General features: G+C 41.5%; 1 protein-coding gene across 5 annotated transcripts in view; it reads left to right on the forward strand.

The window, feature by feature from the left end:
* The window catches only part of MSRA (methionine sulfoxide reductase A), a 374,565-nt gene that overhangs the window by 256,926 nt on the left and 95,366 nt on the right, over positions 1-22,273 (forward strand). For 4 of the 5 annotated variants that reach the window (XM_069576740.1, XM_069576742.1, XM_069576741.1 and 1 more), the window contains one exon: positions 18,469-18,575. The exons of the other annotated variant lie outside the window; for it this stretch is intronic. In XM_069576740.1, the coding sequence (XP_069432841.1) occupies positions 18,469-18,575 (107 nt within the window). The remainder of the gene's footprint in view (positions 1-18,468; positions 18,576-22,273) is intronic. 5 annotated transcript variants of the gene reach the window in all.

A 22,273-nucleotide genomic window follows, 5' to 3' on the forward strand; every position in this document is an offset into this window, starting at 1 on the left:
ATCAAAGCAGAAAATTAATAAGGAAACACAAATCTTAAATGACACGTTAGATAAGATGGATCTCATTGATATCTTCAGGACATTCCATCCAAATGCAGAAGAATGCACCTTCTTCTCAAGTACACATGGAACATTCTCCAGGCTAGACCACATCTTAGGTCACAAATCAAACCTCAGTAAATTTAAGAAAATTGAAATTGTATCAAGCATCTTCTCCAACCACAATGCTATGAGACTAGATATCAATTACAAGAAAAAAAAACTGTAAGAAACACAATCACATGGAGATGAAACAACATGTTTGTAAGCGACTGAACTGAACTGAACTGAACTGAAAGAAACAAAAGACCTATATATAGAAAATTATAAAACACTGGTGAAAGAACTCAAAGAGGACACTAATAGATGGAGAAATATACCATGTTCATGGATCGGAAGAATCAACATAGTGAAAATGAGTATACTACCCAAAGCAATCTATAGATTCAATGCAGTCCCTATCAAGCTACCAACGGTGTTTTTCACAGAGCTAGAACAAATTTCACAATTTGTGTGGAAATACAAAAAACCTTGAATAGCCAAAGCAGTCTTGAGAAAGAAGAATGAAACTGGAGGAACCAACCTGCCTGACTTCAGGCTCTACTACAAAGCCATAGTCATCAAGACAGTATGGTACTGGCACAAAGACAGAAATATAGATCAATGGACAAAATAGAAAGCCCAGAGATAAATCCATGCACCTATGGACACCTTATCTTTGACAAAGGAGGCAAGAATATACAATGGAGAAAACACAATCTCTTTAACAAGTGATGCTGGGAAAACTGGTCAACCACTTGTAAAAGAATGAAACTAGGACACTTTCTAACACCATCACAAAAATAAACTCAAAATGGATTAAAAATCTAAATGTAAGACCAGACACTATAAACTCCTAGAGGAGAACATAAGCAAAACACTCTCCGACATAAATCAGAGCAGGATCCTCTATGACCCACCTTCCAGAATATTGGAAATAAAAGGAAAAAAAAGGGACCTAATTAAAATTAAAAGCTTCTGCACGACAAAGGAAACTATAAGCAAGGTGAAAAGACAGTCTTCAGAATGGGAGAAAATAATAGCAAATGAAACAACTGACAAAGAATTAATCTCAAAATTATACAAGCAACTCTTGCAGCCCAATTCCAGAAAAATAAATGACCCAATCAAAAAATGGGCCAAAGAACTAAACAGACATTTCTCCAAAGACATATAGATGGCTAACAAACACACGAAAGGATGCTCAACATCGCTCATTATTCAGTTCAGTTCAGTTCAGTTGCTCAGTCGTGTCCAACTCTGCGACCCCATGAATTGCAACACGCCAGGCCTCCCTGTCCATCACCAACTCCCGGAGTTCACTCAGACTCATGTCTATCAAGTTGGTGATGCCATCCAGCCATCTCATCCTGGGTCGTCCCCTTCTCCTCCTGCCCCCAATCCCTCCCAGCATCAGAGTCTTTTCCAATGAGTCAACTCTTCGCATGAGGTGGCCAAAGTACTGGAGTTTCAGCTTTAGCATCATTCCCTCCAAAGAAATCCCAGGGCTGATCTCCTTCACAATGGACTGGTTGGATCTCCTTGCAGTCCAAGGGACTCTCAAGAGTCTTCTCCAACACCACAGTTCATAAGCATCAATTCTTCAGTGCTCAGCTTTCTTCACAGTCCAACTCTCACATCTATACATGACCACAGGAAAAACCATAGCCTTGACTAGACGGACCTTTGTTGGCAAAGTAATGTCTCTGCTTTTGAATATGCTATCTAGGTTGGTCATAACTTTCCTTCCAAGGAGTAAGTGTCTTTTAATTTCATGGCTGTAGTCATCATCTGCAGTGATTTTGGAGCCCAAAAAAATAAAGTCTGACACTGTTTCTACTGTTTCCCCATCAATTTCCCATGAAGTGATGGGACCAGATGCCATGATCTTCGTTTTCTGAATGTTGAGCTTTAAGCCAACTTTTCCACTCTCCTCTTTGACTTTCATCAAGAGGCTTTTTAGTTCCTCTTCACTTTCTGCCATAAGGGTGGTGTCATCTGCATATCTGAGGTTATTGATATTTCTCCTGGCAATCTTGATTCCAGCTTGTGTTTCTTCCAGCCCAGCATTTCTCATGATGTACTCTGCATATAAGTTAAATAAGCAGAGTGACGATATACCGCCTCGATGTACTCCTTTTCCTATTTGGAACCAGTGTGTTGTTCCATGTCCAGTTCTAACTGTTGCTTCCTGACCTGCATATAGCTTAAGAGAAATGCAAATCAAAACCACAATGAGTTATCACCTCACACTGGTCAGAATAGCCATCATCAAAAAGTCTACAAACAGTAAATGCCAGAGAGGGTGTGGAGATAAGGGAAAGCTCATGAACTGTTGGTGAGAAGGTAAATTGGTACAGCCACTATGGAAGATGGTAAGGAAATTCCTTTAAAAACTAGGAGTAAAGTCACCGTATTACCCAGCAATCCCACTCCAGGCATATACCCTGAGGAAACCAAAATTGAAAAAGACACATGTATCCCATTGTTCATTGTGGCACTATTTACAATAGCTAGAACATGGAAGCAACCTAGATGTTCTAGCAAGTAGAACATGGAAGATCTCCATTGACAAATGAGTGAATAAAGAAGTTGTGGTACATATACACAATGGAATATTACGCAGCCATAAAAAGAAATGCCTTTGAGTCAGTTCTGATAAAGTGGATGAACTAGAACCTATTATACAGAGTGAAGTAAGTCAGAAAGAGAAAGATAAATATCGTATTCTAATGCATTTATTGGAGAAGGCAATGGCACCCCACTCCAGTACTCTTGCCTGGAAAATCCCATGAGCGGAAGAGCCTGGTAGGCTACAGTCCATGGGGTCACTAAGAGTCAGACACACTGAGGGACTTCACTTTCACTTTTCACTTTCATGCATTGGAGAAGGAAATGGCAACCCACTCCAGTGTTCTTGCCTGGAGAATCCCAGGGATGGGGGAGCCTGGTGGGCTGCCGTCTATGGGGTCGCACAGAGTCGGACACAGCTGAAGCGACTTAGCAGCAGCAGCAGCAGCAGCAATGCATATATATGGAATCTAGAAAAATGGTACTGAAGAATTTATTTGCAGAGCAACAATGGAGAAACAGACAGAGACAATAGACTTATGGACCTGGGGAGACGGGAAGAGAGGGTGAGATGTATGGAGAGAGTAACATGGAAACTTACCATACGTAAAATAGATAGCCAGTGGGAATTTGCTGTATGGCTTAGGAAACTCAAGCAGGGGCTCTGTATCAACCTAAAGGGGTGGAATGGGGAGGGAGTTTCAAAAGGGAGGGGATATGTGTATACCTATGGCTGATTAATGTTGAGATTTGACAGAAAACAACAGAATTCTGTAAAGCAATTATCCTTCAATAAAAAATAAATAATTTTTTAAAAAAGCATTAAGGGTATGTTGCACAACACAAGGAAATATAGTCATTATTTTGTAATAACTTTACTTTTTACTTTAGAAAGTTGATATTTCACTTTTAAAATTTTTATTGGAGTATAGTTGATTTACAGTGTTGTGTAAGTTTCAGGTGTGGGCCTCCCAGGTGGCTCAGTGGTAAAGAATTGCCTGCCAATGCAGGAGATATGAGTTCTATCCATGGGTCAGTAAGATCCCCTGGAGTAGGAAAACGGCAACCCACTTCAGTATTCTTGCTTGGAAAATTCATCCGGGCAGAGGAGTATGGAGGGCCGCAGTCCGTGGGATTGCAAAGAGTTGGGCATGACTGATTACACATGTAGGCTGGGTTAGTTTCAGGTGTACAGCAAACTGAGTCAGCTATTCTGCATACATATCCACTCTTTTTCAAAGTCTTTTCCCATATAGGTCATTGCAGAGTACTGAGTAGACTTCTTGCGCTATTCAGTAGGTCCTTATTAGTTATCTGTTTTGTATACTGTGGTTTCAATGAAGTATAGTCTAAAAATGCAGTATAGTCCATAAAAATACGGACTCACCATGCGGTACATCTGAAATGAATATAATATAAATAAATTATTCTTCAATAAAAATAAGTTAAAAAGAAAATCTAAAATATTGTAAGAGGAGTGAAAAAAATAAATTCTAAGTAGATTACAGACCTAAATGTGAAAACAAAACTACAAAACTTCACATAGATAGTATTACGATCATTGGTTTGAGAAGTGTTTCTTAAACAAGATGTAAAAAGCACTAGCCATAAGGGAAGCTATTTGATAAATTTAACTATTTTAAAATCATAACTTCGCTTTATCAAAAAACATGATAAAAAGATGTAAGAATAGATTATATTTCCCAACATATTAATATCCAAGACATATAAAAAGTAGATTTTAAAAATATCTGCAATAGATTTTTAAAAATGCAGGCCACTGACTAGAAAAATGGGCAAAGGACTTGTAGTGGTGAGGAAACATGAAATGATAATATATGCCATTATTAATCAAGGAAATGCAAATTAAGATCAAGTGAGATTTCATTACACAGCAAGTTCAGTTCAGTTCAGTTCAGTCCCTCAGTCATGTCCAACTCTTTGTGACCCCAGGGACTGCAGCACACCAGGCCTCCCTGTCCATCACCAACTCCTGGAGTTTACTCAAACTCATGTCCATTGAGTCGGTGATGCCATCCAACCATCTCATCCTCTGTTGTCCCCTTCTCTTCCTGCCCTCAATCTTTCTCAGCATCAGGGTCTTTTGAAATGAGTCAGCTCTTCGCATCAGGTGGCCAAAGTATTGGAGTTTCAGCTTCTTTTTTTTTTTTTTTTTATTTTTTTTATTTTTTAAATTTTAAAATCTTTAATTCTTACATGCATTCTCAAACATGAGCCCCCCTCCCACCTCCCTCCCCATAACATCTTTCTGGGTCATCCCCATGCACCAGCCCCAAGCATGCTGCATCCTGCGTCAGACATAGACTGGCGATTCAATTCACATGATAGTATACATGTTAGAATGTCATTCTCCCAAATCATCCCACCCTCTCCCTCTCCCTCTGAGTCCAAAAGTCCGTTATACACATCTGTGTCTCTTTCCCTGTCTTGCATACAGGGTCGTCATTGCCTGGAGTTTCAGCTTCAACATCAGTCCTTTCAATGAACACCTAGGACTAATCTCCTTTAAGATGTATCTCGTTGCAGTCCAAGGGACTCTCAAGAGTCTTTTCCAACACCACAGTTCAAAAGCATCAATTCTTCTGCACTCAGCTTTCTTTATAGTCCGACTCTCACATCCATACATGACTACCGGAAAAACCATAGCCTTGACTAGACAGACCTTTGTTAGCAAAGTAATGTCTCTGCTTTTGAATATGCTGTCTAGGTTAGTCATAACTCTCCTTCCAAGGCCTAAGCATCTTTTAATTTCATGGCTACAGTCACCATCTGCAGTGATTTTGGAGCCCCCCAAAATAAAGTCAGCCACTGTTTCCCCATCTATTTCCCATGAAGTGATGGGACCAGATGCCATGATCTTAGTTTTCTGAATGTTGAGCTTTGGCTAACTTTTTCACTGTCCTCTCACTTTCATCAAGAGGCTCTTTAGTTCCTCTTCACTTTCTGCCATAAGGGTGATGTCATCTGCATATCTGAGGTTATTGATATTTCTCCCGGAAATCTTGATTCCAGCTTGTGCTTCTTCCAGCCCAGCGTTTCTCATGATGTACTCCGCATGTAAGTTAAATAAGCAGGGTGACAATATACAGCCTTGACGTACTCCTTTTCCTATTTGGAACCAGTGTGTTGTTCCATGTCCAGTTCTAACTATTGCTTCCTGACCTGCATACAGATTTCTCAAGAGGCAGGTCAGGTGGTCTGGTTTTCCCATCTCTTTCAGAATTTTCCACAGCAAGCATACTGACAAAAAGTAAAAAGTCTGACATTAACAGACTTGAATGAATTGGTAAACATTTAGAGCTCTGACCACTCTCATGCATTGATGTAGGTTTATTAATTCGTATACCTACTCTGGAAAATGGTTCAGTAAGATGAGGACATGCAAACCTAACAAGCCAAGAATTTTATTTCTAGGTGTGTACTCAAGTGAAATTCATACATATATTACAGAATGCAGGTCTTAGCAGCCCCAAGCTGGTAATGTTCATCAGCAGTAGAATGGATAAACAAATTATGATCTATTCATACAAAGGGATATTTCAAAGCAATGAAAATGAAGAAAATAGAACAATCTCATGAACATAACAGTAAAAGATTAAAACCACAGTATAACTTCACTGATGTAAATTTTTTAAAAAAAGCTGATGACTGTTATAAAAAATAAGGTATGGTTACTACTGAAAAAGGAAAGGGACTGTCATCAGTAGGGACACATGGTGGGTTGTCAGGTTGCTGATGTTTCACTTTCCTGCTTTGGAGAAGGAAATGGCAACCCACTCCAGTGTTCTTGCCTGGAGAATCCCAGGGATGGGAGAGCCTGGTGGGCTGCCATCTATGGGGTCACACAGAGTTGGACACGACTGAAGTGACTTAGCAGCAGGTTGCTGATGATGCTCTGTTTCTTGACATAAGTGGTGGTTATGTTTTCACTTTATCATAAAAATGTGTAGTAATATATCTTGCCATATATAGTATGAGAATATTAATGTGAATTCTTTAATAAACTGCATTTACGTTTTATGTACTTTTGTACATGTATGTGCCTTTCTGCATTCAGATCTAGAAATTATAAAGGCATTGCAGTGTTGATTCCTGGTGCTTGTGCTCGGTTGTGTCCGACTCTTTGCGACCGCGTGGACTGTAGCCCACCAGGCCCCCCGTCCATGGAACTCTCCAGGCAAGAATACTGGAGTTGCCATTTCCATCTCCAGGGGATCTTCCTGACCCAGGGATTGAACCAGTGTCTCCTATGTCTCCTGCGTTGGAAGGTGGATTCTCTACCACTGAGCCACCTGAGTAACTTGTTGATTGCTACTTTTGTTAATAATATGAACAATGCCCATGATGAAAGACTAGCTTTGTGAATGTATGTGCACATACGTGCTTGGTACTGATTCAAATGTGAACATCTTATAAATCTAATTTCATGCCTAATGTTCTGTAGGGAAATACTTTGGCTGACTTATTGCTAAAAACCTTAAGATTTGGATAAGAAACGGTGACATAGAAGTTTTAACATTTTGGAAATTTTCATACATTTTCATGATAGTCTCAATATTTCAAGATTCATTCATTGGTCAAAATTGGGAGTTTGTAGTACAAGTGGATATGGAGTCCCAGACGTTATTTAAAAAGATACAGTAGTTTAAAATAGTTCCTTTGCCCAGTCACAAATAGAATTTCCCTTTCATAAAAGCAAAGCTATATTAAAATTATTTCTTCTTCTTTTTTTTTCTTTTTAGGAAGAAATCACCGCATCTTTTCAAAATAATTTATTTATGGTTATGGAAGTAGTGTTTTTTCATTACTGAAAATCAAATCCTTTTTAGGCACAGAGTGAATATTTGACTCCTCTTCTACATAGCAATTTTCTTTCATCCCTTTTGAGATGCGGTGCATTAAAAAAATAGAATATTGGGAAATGATAGGGAATGCAGAGTATTTCCTTTTAGAAGGGAGCCATGTAATATCTTTCATAGTCCACTACATGCTACTTCCTTTTTTTTTTTTTACTTAAGTGATACATAATGTACAAGTGGAGGCTGTTGTGTTTGTTCAATTGCTAAGTCATGTCCGAGTTATTGTGACCCCATGGACTGCAGCACGCCAGGGCTCCTTGCCCCTCACTATATCCCAGAGTGAGACAGTAGTGGTTAAGAGCATGACTTTGTAGTTAACTAGTTTCCGATCAGCACTGGTGTTGGGCAGGCCCTCAACCTTTCTCTGAGTGTTAACTTAGTGTTTTAACTTTAAAATGAGATGTCATTTAAAATGGACAGAATTAATTTTCAGTCAGGTAAAGTGAGATAATTCCATATGAATAAGACTTGTCTCAAACACCTGAATTAAAGTCCAGGTGTGTCAGGAAGGGTCACATGGGTGGTAATAAGAGGTGCCAACTCTTGCTGTGAGGGATGCTGGTTCATCAACCTGCTGGAGGACTTAAGGGCCCAGTGAGGTCTTGTCTCCAGATTATTTTGAAACCAGTGAGATACTATTATACGTATTTGACACTGGCTGAAATTAAAAATGACTGACCATGCCAAGTATTTAAGTAGATAGAAGACGACTGGAGCCTTCATACATTGCTGGTAGGTAACGGAAAATGTTATAACCACTTGGGGAAAACTTTTTCAGTTTCTTAAAAAATACAAATGTACCAGCCATTCCACTCCCAGGTGTTTATCCAGGAGAATTGAAAGTGTATACAAAACCAGTACATGAATGATCACAGTAGCTTTATTTTCATAGCCAAAGGCTGCAGGGAACCCAAATGTCCATTAGTATGTCCATGACTAAACAAATTTGGCATAGCCAATCAATGGAAATTCCCTGTGGCTCAGACAGTGAAGAATCTGCCCACAATGTGGGGGACCTGGGTTCAGTCCCTGGGTTGGGAAGATCCTCTGGAGAAGGGAATGGCTACCCACTCCAGTATTCTTGCCTGGAGAATCCCATGGACAGAGGAGTCTGATGGGTTACCATCCATGGGATCTCAGAGAGTCAGACACATCTGAGTGACTTATATTTAACTAATCAATGGAACACTGCTCAGCAATAAAAGAAAGGAACAGACAACAACATAGTTGAGTTACAAAAAAAACAGGGTACATACTATGTATGATTCCCATTGTATAAAATTCTAAAAAAATGCCCATGAGTCTATAATGACAGAATTTAGATCAGTGTTTGCCTTGGGCTTTAGGGTGGGGGCTGGGAGTGGTGAGAAGGGGAGATCTGAAAGGGGTATGAGGGGCACTTGACTCATACCCATACAGTGGGTACATACTCATACAGTGGCTAAGATTCCACACTTCCAATGCAGGGTGCATGGGTTCCATCCCTGGTTGGGGAACTGAAGTCCCACCTGCAGCCAAAAAACAGAGGGGAGGTATGAGGAAACTTTCAGAAGTGTTCATTATCTTGACTGTGGTGAGGGTGATTTCATGGCTTATGCATATGTCAAAGTTAATCAAATTGTACAATTTAAATATATATCATTTATGATATGTCAATTATACCTCAATAAATCTGGTTATAAAAGGATCTAACCCAAATCCTTACTATATAGATGATGAATTGAGGCCAGAGAGGTTAAAAGGTGTGGATTCTAGGTGGATCCATGTTCATCCTAGTGATCACAGCTTGCCTCTCTGCATTTGTATCTGTTTGTTGGTACACTGTAGACATTTCTCTGTTGATACATCATAGACATTTCTGGAAACTGAAATCAGGCTCAATGGTCTGTGTTATAGCTCAAGCTCTAACAAGTTTCTTGGACTCAGCTAGATGCCCAATGACTCTTTCTTGACAGAATTTTAAAATTTGTAAGCACTAGGTTGAAAACGTCTCGTCCTTAAATTTCTGCATTAGAAGTCACAAGGGGACATGGGAGATGTGTTTATTGAGCTTCTATGTAAGACACCTTACAACTCTGTGGAGTACACATCACCATCCCCATTTTCCCAAATGAAGTCACCGAAGCTTAGATGGGTCTAGTGCCTTGGCTGAGGTTGCACAGTAAATAATTGCACAGAGGTGGAATTAGAAACAGAACCATCTCTTGACAAAACTCATGCCAGTTTCTCTGCTTCATTCAGCAGACATGGCTCAAGATCTGTTTTTCTCCCTAGCAACAGTCTGTAGAAGAGAATACAGATTTATCCTGGTGGGAGTCACCCTGTTTCTGCATCCAACATGGGTAGTCCTCTAATGAAGTTGCACCTTTGAAGTTCCCTAACACAGTCAGTAGCCCTAGACCCTAAGGAATGTGTCCTTCCTTGCCCTGTTGTTCATTATCAGCTGATGACTCCTAAAATTTCTTAAAATAATTACCTCTCAACAACTCATAGTGTGAACTTCCCTTTAAAAATTCCCACGTTCACACATATTTCTTACCTCTCGAGTCTGAATGTGTAAAAAAAGGGCTAGCACCCAATGAGGAGCTAAAGTTTAGAGGGCTACTGGGTAGATGAGAAGTCATCTGCTCAGTCTTTTTGCTTCATTATAGACTAAGCTTTCTCTTTTTTTCCAGCACTTTCTCTGGCCCCACTGAGAGAGAGGGAAATCTAAGAGCAGTCTCAGGAGGGCTTGTCCCTTTCAGATCTCATTTGGAGAAGGTAGATGGAGAAACCTCAAACAGTTGGTAAATACCAAGAGGTCAGTTCTTTCCAAGAATGCCCCAAAGCCCAGTCCCCATTAGTCAGTGTAGAGAGGGTTCTGGAAGAATTTTAAGCACAGGATGTTGTTTCTGAGCCAGTTATTCTCTCTTCACCCCCTGCAGCAAGTCCATTGTTTACTTTCCTTGGATGTGAAGACAGCCAACTAATGTCAATAACTTATCTTCGTTTTCCCAAAGCCAAGCGGAAGGCACAGTGAACTTTGCAACACTCATTGAATCAGTGTGAAAGAGAGCTCTGGGTTTTTGATGATTATGCTCACTCAGGGTCCCACTGGAATCTGTGGCTCCTCAAAGTGGATCTTTCCATGCATCTCTGGCCTCCTGTGTGTCCTTTCAAAATACCTGTGTGATCTCACACACAAGCAACCAACTTCACTTCCTTCCAGGACACTTGGCAGAACCCAGTCTTGTCTCCTCACAGCCCTCAGTGTAGACCAAGCTCGTCCTTGTTCCTGGGTCTCAGGCTGGGGTTCTCTGCCCACCACCAGTTGCACCATGCACACACACTTTGTCCCACTGTCCGTTGGTTTGCTGTGACTTCTTGTGTATCAGTCTTGGAAAGAGAAAGCGCATCAGGGACATGTAGGTTTAAATCCTCGGATGGCATTCCCTGTACTAGGAAGGGGACCTCATAAATAAGACTGTCTTATTTCTGAATCCCAGGACTAGTACCTTGCCTGATTCAGGGGGAAATGGATGAATGAGTGGAAGGAAGTAAAGAAGCCAGGAAGTCAGAAAGAAGGTCTTTCAAAATTGTATTTTTTAAAAATAATTTTAAATTGTTTTGTTTCTTTCTACCACCTACTCTGCAAGTCTTTCTTTCTCCCTTTTTGGTAACCCAGTGGGCATGAGCTTGAGAGAGACAAGATAATGTTAACAGGCCAGATTTTTCCTAATTTCAAATTAGAGACCAAGAGTGAGGACATTGCATTTGAAAGCTCTTCATGAGTAGGAGCAGGGGAGGGAGAATTCACTCAAAGAGATTTTCCCTTTTCTTAGGTTTGGATCTGTTGAAATGAAGAGCTGGGATGGAGATTAACAAAGTTAAAATATAACTTGGAAGGTAATTCTAGTTTTTTACAAAAGTAATAAACTAGTTAAAAACAGAATAATACATTTCTACACACATAAAATGAATCATGATCATTTACCTGTGTGACCCCTGCTGTTTGAGTATCTGAGGTATTAATTTAAATAATGCTTTTCTGGGGATAAAGAGTTACTCCTCGAGTACCCACCCCAGTATTTTTGCCTGGAAAATCCCATAGACAGAGGAGCCTGGTGGGCTATAGTCCATGGGGTCACAAAGAGTCAGACACGACTGAGCAACTAAGCACTAGTTTCTTGTGTGACATCATTTATTATTTTTATTTCAAACTAGTTATTATGAGCTTTTCTAAAATTATGAAAAGTTTTAAAAATAAAACTATTTAACAGTTTTTTGTAGTTGATCTGTTTTAAATTTCATCTCATTTACTTCTCAAACAAATCGATAGGTTAGGCCGTTATAATCCTTGTTCTACAGAAGAGGTTTGAAGCTCAGAAAGATTAGGAAATTTGCATAAAATGTAAAATGTGTCAGTGGCAGAGATAGACTTGAAAACAATCTCTTGCAGCTCTAAGTCCTAGACTTCTTACACGAGATTTAGTAAACAGGTTTTCCTCACATCTGAATTACATTCAGATGTGTTTTGCATTCATTATATAAACCAATGGAGGTTGAAAGAAATGGTGGAAAGTTTAATGATGCTAAACATCTACAAATGCAATGTATTAAAACTAATAAAAACAGAAAAGCCAGAGTTCTATATGTTTCTCAATCTGTTGAGCATCAAATCATATTTCCTAGTGAACCATCTGCTTTCAGATTTGAAGCTTCTATCCATTTAATACTGGAGTAGGAAATGGCAACCCACTCCAGTATTCTTGTCTATGTATAGAGGAGCCTGGCGGTCTTCAGTCCATGGGGTCTCAAAGCATCAGACATGACAGAACACACACACACACACACACACACACACACACACACACACCCATCCATTTAATAAGTGCCTTCATTAGTGAAAGGGAAGTACATGGATTGCAAGTGACCAAATACACACACGTGTGTGTGGATATGGATGTATGGTTTGAGTTTGAGATATTATACCTCTTCCTGAGGATGAACTCTGATGGGAAAACATAATCAAAATAACCTTATCCTTCAGTAGACTGGAGAGTTAACTCCTAGTCTAGTATCACTCAAGACTTAAAGAAATCTGAATAAAAGGTTTTGATGTTTTCTCTCTGTCCACTACTATATCTCTTTAACACTCTCTTGTCTTCCTTCCTGGTCAGTCAGGGGTTTAGCCAGAGTGACCAGGAAGAGAGTGTATTGTTTCTGACAGGAGGAGCTTTTAGTTTTATTAGAATGTCCAAGAACGGATGCGATCAGGAGGTCCAGGCTGTAAATCAAAATTGGAAAGATTTCTGCCGACAGATGTGGCTGTTACTGTGTGAATAACTTCCATCTCTCCAATGGATGTGTAGTTTGGGTTTGTACAAAAGGTAAAAGGTTCACTGAGTCTGGTGTAGAGCTATGGGTAATGCCCATAAAATTATTCCTCTTTTTGTAAAAAAAAAAAAAAAAGTTCTTTTTTTTATGTGGACCATTTTTAAAGTCTTTGTTGAATTTGCTACAGTATTGTTTCTGCTTTATGTTTTGCTTTTTGGCCACAAGGCATGTGGGATCTTGGCCCCCTGACCAGGGATCGAACCAGCACCCTCTGCATTGGAAGGCAGAGTCTTACCCACTGGACCACCAGGGAGGTCCTCAAGTCACTCCTCTTTAAAGTTACTCCTCTGTGCACAGTGTGTTGGGGACAGCCCAAATCTGCGCAGGAAGACAGGGACAACAGTGGCAGGAGCCATATCAGTATGACATGTTACAATGATCAGTGTTACAATGATCAAGTCAGAATGAAGAGTCAAGGGGTGATGGCTTCAAGGAAGAGTCCAGAAATTACTATCCCAGCCCAGAAATTCCCGTCCCAGAGTGCAGTAGTAGTATGAACTCTTAATTGTCTAAATAAATCCATGAATTATTTTTTATAAAAATCCATCACCATACATGGGCTTGTCTGGTGGCTCAGCAGTAAAGAATCCACCTGCCAATGCAGGAGCCGCCAGTTCGACCCTTGGATCGGGAAGATCCCCTGGAGAAGGAAGTGGCAACCCACTCCAGTATTCTTGCCTGGTACATCCCGTGGAGAGAGGAGCCTGGTGGGCTACAGTCCATGGGGCCAGAAGGAGTCGGACACAACTGAGTAAATAAACAGCAACAACAACAGTTACCTTTCATACTTGCCCAGAATGGCAGCCGTGTGCCTCTTTTCTGCCCAGCCACACAGTGTTGTGAAATCTCCCAGATGTTTCTACCCCTTAGGTTGTCACGTCACTACCAGAGGAGCTCTAGACGTGGAGGTAGACTTAAGGGTTTCACTGTGTCAGCCTTCTGCCAGACAGTCTGTGAAAATATCACCAGTGCAAGAGCCCGCTGTAAACCATATCCTGGGAGGGATTCTTCATTATTCTCACTTTGTTTTCTCAAAGTGAAGTGAAGTGAAGTTGCTCAGCCGTGTCCAACTCTTTGCGACCCCATAGACTGTAGCCTATCAGGCTCCTCCGTCCACGGGATTTTCCAGGCAAGAGTGGTGGAGTGGATTACCATTTCCTTCCCCAGGGGATCTTCCCGACCCAGGAATCGAACCTGGGTCTCCCGCATTGCAGACGGACGCTTTACCGTCTGAGCCACCAAGGGAAGCCCAAAGCAGATCTTTATCCATAAGCCACAATTTTCCATGATCCTATGATAATTTAGAGACCTCCAGATACACACACAGATAATTATTGTCTTCTGTGTACAAGATGTATGTAATCTTACTCAAACTTGTTGAAAAATATAAATAATATAACCATCTGCAAGCTCTCTGTTCCTCACATGCTATTTCTCTTTTAAAAAAAAAAAAACTTAAATAGATTTAAACAACGACACACGGAGTTGCAAAAGTAAGTAGTCAAGATACCTGGAGTAACAGGCAAATTTGGCCAAAATGAAGCAAGGCAAAGGCTAACAGAGTTTTGCCAAGAGGATACACTGGTCATAGCAAACACCCTCTTCCAGCAACACAAGAGAAGACTCTACACATGGACATTACCAGATGGTCAACACCAAAAACAGATTGATTATATTCTTTGTAGCCAAAGTTGGAGAAGCTCTATACAGTCAGCAAAAACAAGACCGGGAGCTGACTTTGGCTCAGATCATGAACTCCTTATTGCCAAATTCAGACTTAAATTGAAGAAAGTAGCGAAAACCACTAGCCCATTTAGGTATGACCTAAATAAAATCCCTTATGACAAGGGATCAAATCTGATAGACACAGTGCCTGATGAACTATAGACGGAGGTTCATGACACTGTATAGGAGGCAGGGATCAAGACCATACCCATGGAAAAGAAATGCAAAAAGCAAAATGGCTGTCTAGGGAGGCCTTATCAATAGCTGTGAAAAGAAGAGAAGCAAAAGGCAAAGGAGAAAAGGAAAGATATACCCATTTGAATGCAGAGTTCCAAAGAATACCAAGGAGAGATAAGAAAGCCTTCCTCAGTGATCAGTGCAAAGAAATAGAGGAAAACAATAGAATGAGTAGAATAGAATCTTCAAGAAAATTAGAGATACCAAGGGAACATTTCATGCAAAAATGGGCACAATAAATAATAGAAATGTTATGGACCTAACAGAAGCAGAGGATATTAAGAAGAGGTAGCAAGAAACACAGAAGAACTATACAAAAAAGATCTTCGTGACCCATATAAACATAATGCTGTGGTCACTCACCTAGAACCAGACATCCTGGAATGCGAAGTCAAGTGAGCCTTAGGAAGCATCACTACGAACAAAACCAGTGGAGGTGATGGAATTCCAGTTGAGCTATTTCAAATCCTAATAAGTGATGCTGTGAAAGTGCTGCACTCAATATGCCAGCAAATCTGGAAAACTCAGCAGTGGCCACAGGACTGGAAAAGGCCAGTTTTCGTTCCAAGCCCAAAGAAGGGCAATGCCAAAGACTGTTCAAACTACTGCACAATTGCACTCATCTCATATAGTATCAAAGTAATGCTCAAAATTCTCCAAGTGAGGTTTCAACAGTATATGAACCGTGAACTTCCAGATGTTCAAGCTGGATTTAGAAAAGGCAGAGGAACCAGAGATCAAATTGCCAACATTTGTTGGATCATAGAAAAAGCAAGAGGATTCCAGAAAAACATCTACTTCTGCTTTATTGATTACGCCAAAGCTTTTGACTGTGTTGGTCACAACAAACTGCGGAGATGGGAATACCAGAACACCTTACCTGCCTTCAGAGAAATCTCATGCAGGTCAAGAAGCAGCAGTTAGAACTGGACATGGAACAATAAACTGGTTCCAAATTGGGGAAGGAGTACTTCAAGGCTGTATGTTGTCACATTGTTTATTTAACTTCTATGCAGAGTACATCATGTGAAATGCCGGGCTGGATGAAGCACAAACTGGAATCAAAATTGCTGGGAGAAATATCAATAACCTCAGATGATTCTGCCACCCTTATGATAGAAAGTGAAGAGGAACTGAAGAGCCTCTTGATAAAAATGAAAGAGGAGAGTGAAAAAGCTGGCTTAAAACTCAACATTCAAAAAATGAAGATCAAAACAATGGAAACAGTGGCAGACTTTATTTTGGGGGGCTCCAAAATCACTGCAGATGGTGGCTGTAGCCATGAAATTAAAAGATGGTTGCTCCTTGGAAGAAAACCTATGACCAACCTAGACAGCATATTCAAAAGCAGAGACATTACTTTGCTAACAAAAGTCTGTCTAGTCAAAGCTATAGTTTTTCCAGTAGTCATTTATGGATGTGAGAGTTGGACTGTGAAGAAAGCTGAGCACCAAAGAATTGATGTTTTTGAACTGTGGTGTTGGAGAATACCCTTGAGAGTCCCTTAGACTGCAAGAAGATCAAACCAGTCAATCCTAAAGAAAATCAGTCCTGAATATTCGTTGGAAGGACTGATGCTGAAGCTGAAACTCCAGTACTTTGGCCACCTGATGCAAAGAACTGACTCATTGGAAAAGACCCTGATGCTGGGAAAGATTGAAGGTGGGAAAAGAAGGGGACGACAGAGGAAGAGATGATTGGATGCTATCACTGACTCGATGGACGTGAGTTTGGGCAACCTCCGGGAGTTGGTGATGGACAGAGGCCTGGTGTGCTGCATTCCATGGGATTACAAAGAGTCAGACACGACTGAGTGACTGAACTGACCGACTGCCACTTGGAGAACCTGGTTTTCTGCATCTTGTGCTAAATGGAGAGGTATGTGACTTGATTTAAGAATCAGCCATCTGGCAGTGTGTTTTCTTCCCAGGAATGCTGCAGAAGGAACAGTGATGCTACCATCCTGCCATTATGCAAATGGATGTTAGGACAAAAGGGTGGGATATAGTCTCACTGGAGAAGCCCTACTTGTAAGAGAAGGAGGGGAAGCTGAAGAAGACAGAACATTCTGGAATATATATTTATCCACTCTCTTACACAGTCTCTTAAGTAACATTTACAAGAATACATACATAGCATACACTGTAAATAATACTTAAAATAATATGTGCATTGGTGTGTGCTAAGTTGCTTAAGTTGTGTCTGACTCTGCTACCCTATGGACTATAGCCTGCCAGGCTCCTCTGTCGATGGGATTATCCAGGCAAGAATACTTGAGTGGGTTGCCTGCCCTCCTCCAAGGGATCTTCCCGACCCAGGGATCAAAGCAGTGTCTGTCTCCTATTAGCTGGTGGATTCTTTACCATTAACACCACCTTGGAAGCTCCTACTAATATGTATCTACAACCATAGTACCACCACTATAATACTTAAATGAATATATAACTTACAAAGAAATGAAATAGATATCCTAATTTGATATTACTTGGTGCTTATTGGAGGCATGGGATGGTTAATTTTTAGTATACAATATTAATATTTCAATGTCATTATTGATACTGGCTTTTTAATAATGAGTTCCTGATCCCCCTTGTGACCTTTGTATATGGAGGAGAGGAGGGGGTTCCAGAGGTGAGAGAATGGGATTTCTAGGAAGTCACCTAGGCTGGCTGGAGGAGGGCATGGCAGTCTGCTCCAGTGTTCTTGCCTAGAGAATCCCATGGGCAGAGACAGGGGAGCCTGGGGGGCTTTTCTCCACGGGGTCGCAGAGATGGACAAGACTGAGCAACCCAACAGCAACAGCAGCAGCACCTATGATGGGGGCTCTGAAACTTGGAACTGTTGCTTTAGGAAGGTTGCACCTCTTATGGGAGGAGTTCGCGGGTACTTGTTAAAACTGAAATTGATGCTTTAGTGATGCAGTAAATGTGTGTGAAGTTCTTTTCTCAGCGTGGGGATCTGTCGGGGATCTCTGACAGGCCGGTGGCAGTGTAAGATGGGGACTCCATCATTCAGTTAGAAATTGACCTTGAGCTACTGATAGCTCTACACTTGAGCTGCTGTGACTGTGGAAAGTGCACTGGGCTGGCTTGAAAATGCCAGGTTTTCCTTTGACTGGGTGTGTGACCTTAGGCAAACTCTTTAAACCCGTTGAGCATCAGTCACTTTGTCATTTCTTAGGCATCTCCTGTGTGTAGGGCACCACGCCAGGCACTTCTCCGCATATTATTCCATTTCCTTATCTGCCAAGCAAGGGATGGTACCACCTGCCACACAGAGTGTCTCATTAGAATCCACAGAACCAGTGTGTTATCACAGTGCTTCACAATCAAAAAATGGTTATGCCTTCAATATCGGCATGGAAGAGTGCATGTTTGTAGAGCATCTACTATGATGCTAGACCTGTGATCAATTTAAAATGCAGATACGTTATAATTAAAACAGGCAAAGCGAAACAGATATGTTGCCTGCTTGTTCAAGGAGAGTTGTGTCGGGGTGAAATGGAAACGAGCACTCAGCAGGACGTGAGTCCTGAAGGACGTGTGACTCTGGCCTCGTGGCCCGGGCCACCCCAGTAACCCTACACTTTCCACTTCCCCAGGCATGCGCCAAGGCAACGACCACGGCTCTCAGTACCGCTCCGCCATCTACCCGACCTCTGCTGAGCACATGGGGGCAGCCCTGAGGTCCCAGGAGGACTACCAGAAGGTAGGTCCCATCTCCCTGCCAGGCCACCTGTGGAGGAAGAGTCTGGTTCTTGCCACTTGGCCCTGCGCTCCATTTGCACGTTCTGGGAAATTTCTATCCGCCTCGTGGAATAGAGCCCTTCTGCTCTGTAGAAGAACGTGCTCCTATGAATGTCTCCAGAAGTCAGCTCATCCAGATGAACATACAACTTAACATCGAATTTCTCTCTCTCTCTCTCTCTCTCTGAGTCTCTCTCTCTTTTTTCTTCTTTCTGTATTAATCTGCTTGGGCTGCCGTGACAAAGCATTACAGATGGGATGCTTAAACAGCAGAAATCTGTGGTCTCACAGCTCTGTTGAATCACAGGGAGTTTAAAGTCATGGTGTTGGCAGGACTGAATCTGCTCGGGGACGCTCCTCTGGGCTTGTAGCCGGCTGTCTTCTCCCTGTCCTCATCATCGGCTCTCTGTGCGCCTGTTTCCAGGTCCAAATTAATACCATTTATGACAACTCCAGTCACGTTAGGTCAAGGCCTTAGCTAATGCCCATATTTAACTCCATCACCTCTGTTAATATCTCCAGGGGAGGTCACATGCTGAGGTCCTGGTCGTTGGGATTCCCGTGTATCTTTTTGGGGGACACATAATTATGACTGTTAACTGGGTTGATGTTTGTGAAGCATAGAGCGTAGCAAAGTACTCAACAGATGGTAGCCCATATTACTGTTGGGATTTCAACTTCAGCCTTGGTTGCTGATACCATCACTTAAGAAAAGTAATGCATGATGACAGAGGAGGCTTAGGGCCTGAAGAACAGTAGCGCTTCAGAGATGGCTTAGAGAAGGGCCTAGGGCAGATGAGACACGGTGGCAGGTTCAACAGAGAACCAGCACCAAGCAAAAACTTAACAGTTCATTCTGTTTGGTTTAATCTCACTATATTTAATTATAAAGGTTATGTTATTAATACTAAAAGCAACATATAATTAGTGCTATATATTGATTTCCTAATGTAATGATTCAGAATCTCTTAAGAAACTCCAGAAGAATATTAATTTCCCTCCAGACCATCTCAAAATGAGCTGATCTTCTCGTGTTCACCTTGAAGATGTTAAGGTCAAAAGGTTAGTGCCTCCCACACTATGACGAAGAGGCTAACTTACACCTAATAGTCTGGTTTTTACCCAGTATAGTTTCTATCTTTAGCTTTGAGTAGAACCCACATTGATCTTAGATAACTGATAGACATATGAAGTAAAATTGGGATATTAAATGTTACTGATTTCTCCATTACTTTTGTAGATTGGGGGAATGTTAATCTTGAATAATCTTGTTCAGTGTTAATCAATGAATAACCTTGACAGTTGTTCTAACCTAGTGCTCTTTGAATGTTCTGTACCTAGGCACATGGGAATGAAATACATTCCTACATATACATATATCCCCTTCATGGATCACAGCCTTGGCTTTTAAAAGTAAGGTCTATTTCAAAAATAAAAATTGAGCTCTTCTGTGCCCCCAACATCCAGATATCCGTTGTGGTTCATGTAACCACATAGAATTGCTTGATTACCAACTCAGAGAACAAATAATGTCTCGTCTCTTTTATTTTTATACGTAAATAAAAACTGGCTCTGAATTATACTGACAGATGAGTAGAAAGTCTACGCTTTCCTCCTGGCACACTGACTAAACTCCAGAGAGTCTTGACTCTAGACCACTGCCGCCATACAACCCTCTGCCCAACAGCAGTGGTCTGCCCTGCAGTGTCTGGCTACTGCAGGGAAGAGAGAGGTGAGGCCAAGGGCATCTGAGCTGGTGCACGAGAGGTGGCTGGTGTGACAGTATGCAAAGGGTCCTTCACCTGCCCCTGCCTGGTCCAAGCCAGGCAGCTGACTGCAGTCCCCAGGATGATTTGCTGTGATTTAGTGGCTTTTGGGCTCCTCTGTTAGAGCTAACAAGTCTGGTTCTAGCAGGCATCCTAGCACAATTGTTGAGTTATGTAACATGCAGAGATATAGAGAGCAGAGTACATCAGGAGAAACGCTGGGCTGGAAGAAGCACAAGCTGGAATCAAGATTGCCGGGAGAAATATCAATAACCGGAAGCACAAGACATTAAGAAGCGGTGGCAAGAATACACAGAAGAACTGTATAAAAAAAAAGAGCTTCACGACCCAGATAATCATGATGGTGTGATCACTCACCTAGAGCCAGACATCCTGGAATGTGAAGTCTAGTGGGCCTTAGGAAGCATCACTACAAACAAAGCTAGTGGAGGTGATGGAATTCCAGTTGAGCTGTTTCAAATCCTGAAAAATGATGCTGTGAAAGTGCTGCACTCAATATGCCAGCAAATGTGGAAAACTCAGCAGTGGCCACAGGACTGGAAAAGGTCAGTTTTCATTCCAATCCCAAAGAAAGGCAATGCCAAAGAATGCTCAAACTACTGCACAATTGCACTCATCTCATACGCTAGTAAAGTAATGCTCAAAATTCTCCAAGCCAGGCTTCAACAATACATGAACCGTGAACTTCCAGATGTTCAAGCTGGATTTAGAAAAGGCAGAGGAACCAGAGATCAAATTGTCAACATCCACTGGATCATCAAAAAAGCAAGAGAGTTCCATAAAAACATCTATTTCTGCTTTATTGACTATACCAAAGCCTTTGACTGTGTGGATCACAATAAACTGTGGAAAATTCTGAAAGAGATGGGAATACCAGACCCCCTGACCTGCCTCTTGAGAAACCTGTATGCAGGTCAGGAAGCAACAGTTAGAACTGGACATGGAACAACAGACTGGTTCCAAATAGGAAAAGGAGTACGTCAAGGCTGTATATTGTCACCCTGCTTATTTAACTTATATGCAGAGTACATCATGAGAAATGCTGGGCTGCAAGAAGCACAAGCTGGAATCAAGATTGCCAGGAGAAATCTCAATAACCTCAGATATGCAGATGACACCACCCTTATGGCAGAAAGTGAAGAGGAACTCAAAAGCCTCTTGATGAAAGTCAAAGAGGAGAGTGGAAAAGTTGGCTTAAAGCTCAACATTCAGAAAATGAAGATCATGGCATCTGGTCCCATCACTTCATGGGAAGTAGATGGGGAAAGAGTGGAAACTGTGCAGACTTTGTTTTTTGGGGCTCCAGAATCACTGCAGATGGTGACTTCAGTCATGAAATTAAAAGATGCTTACTCCTTGGAAGGAAAGTTATGACCAACCTAGACAGCATATTCAAAAGCAGAGACATTACTTTGCCAACAAAGATCCGTCTAGTCAAGGCTATGGTTTTTCCTGTGGTCATGTATGGATGTGAGAGTTGGACTATAAAGAAAGCTGAGTGCAGAAGAATTGATGCTTTTGAACTGTGGTGTTGGAGAAGACTCTTGAGAGTCCCTTGGACTGCAAGAAGATCCAGTCAGTCCATCCTAAAGGAGATCAGTCCTGGGTGTTCATTGGAAGGACTAATGTTGAAGCTGAAACTCCAATGCTTTGGCTACCTCATGCGAAGAGCTGACTCATTGGAAAAGACCCTGATGCTGGGAGGGATTGGGGGCAGGAGGAGAAGGGGCCAACAGAGGATGAGATGGCTGGATGGCATCACCAACTCGACGGACGTAAGTTTGAGTGAACTCTGGGAGTTGGTGATGGACAGGGAGGCTTGGCGTGCTTCGATTCATGGGGTCGCAAAGAGTTGGACACAACTGAGCGACTG

Source organism: Ovis canadensis, chromosome 2 (genome assembly GCF_042477335.2).
Source record: "Ovis canadensis isolate MfBH-ARS-UI-01 breed Bighorn chromosome 2, ARS-UI_OviCan_v2, whole genome shotgun sequence".
NCBI lineage: Eukaryota > Metazoa > Chordata > Mammalia > Artiodactyla > Bovidae > Ovis > Ovis canadensis.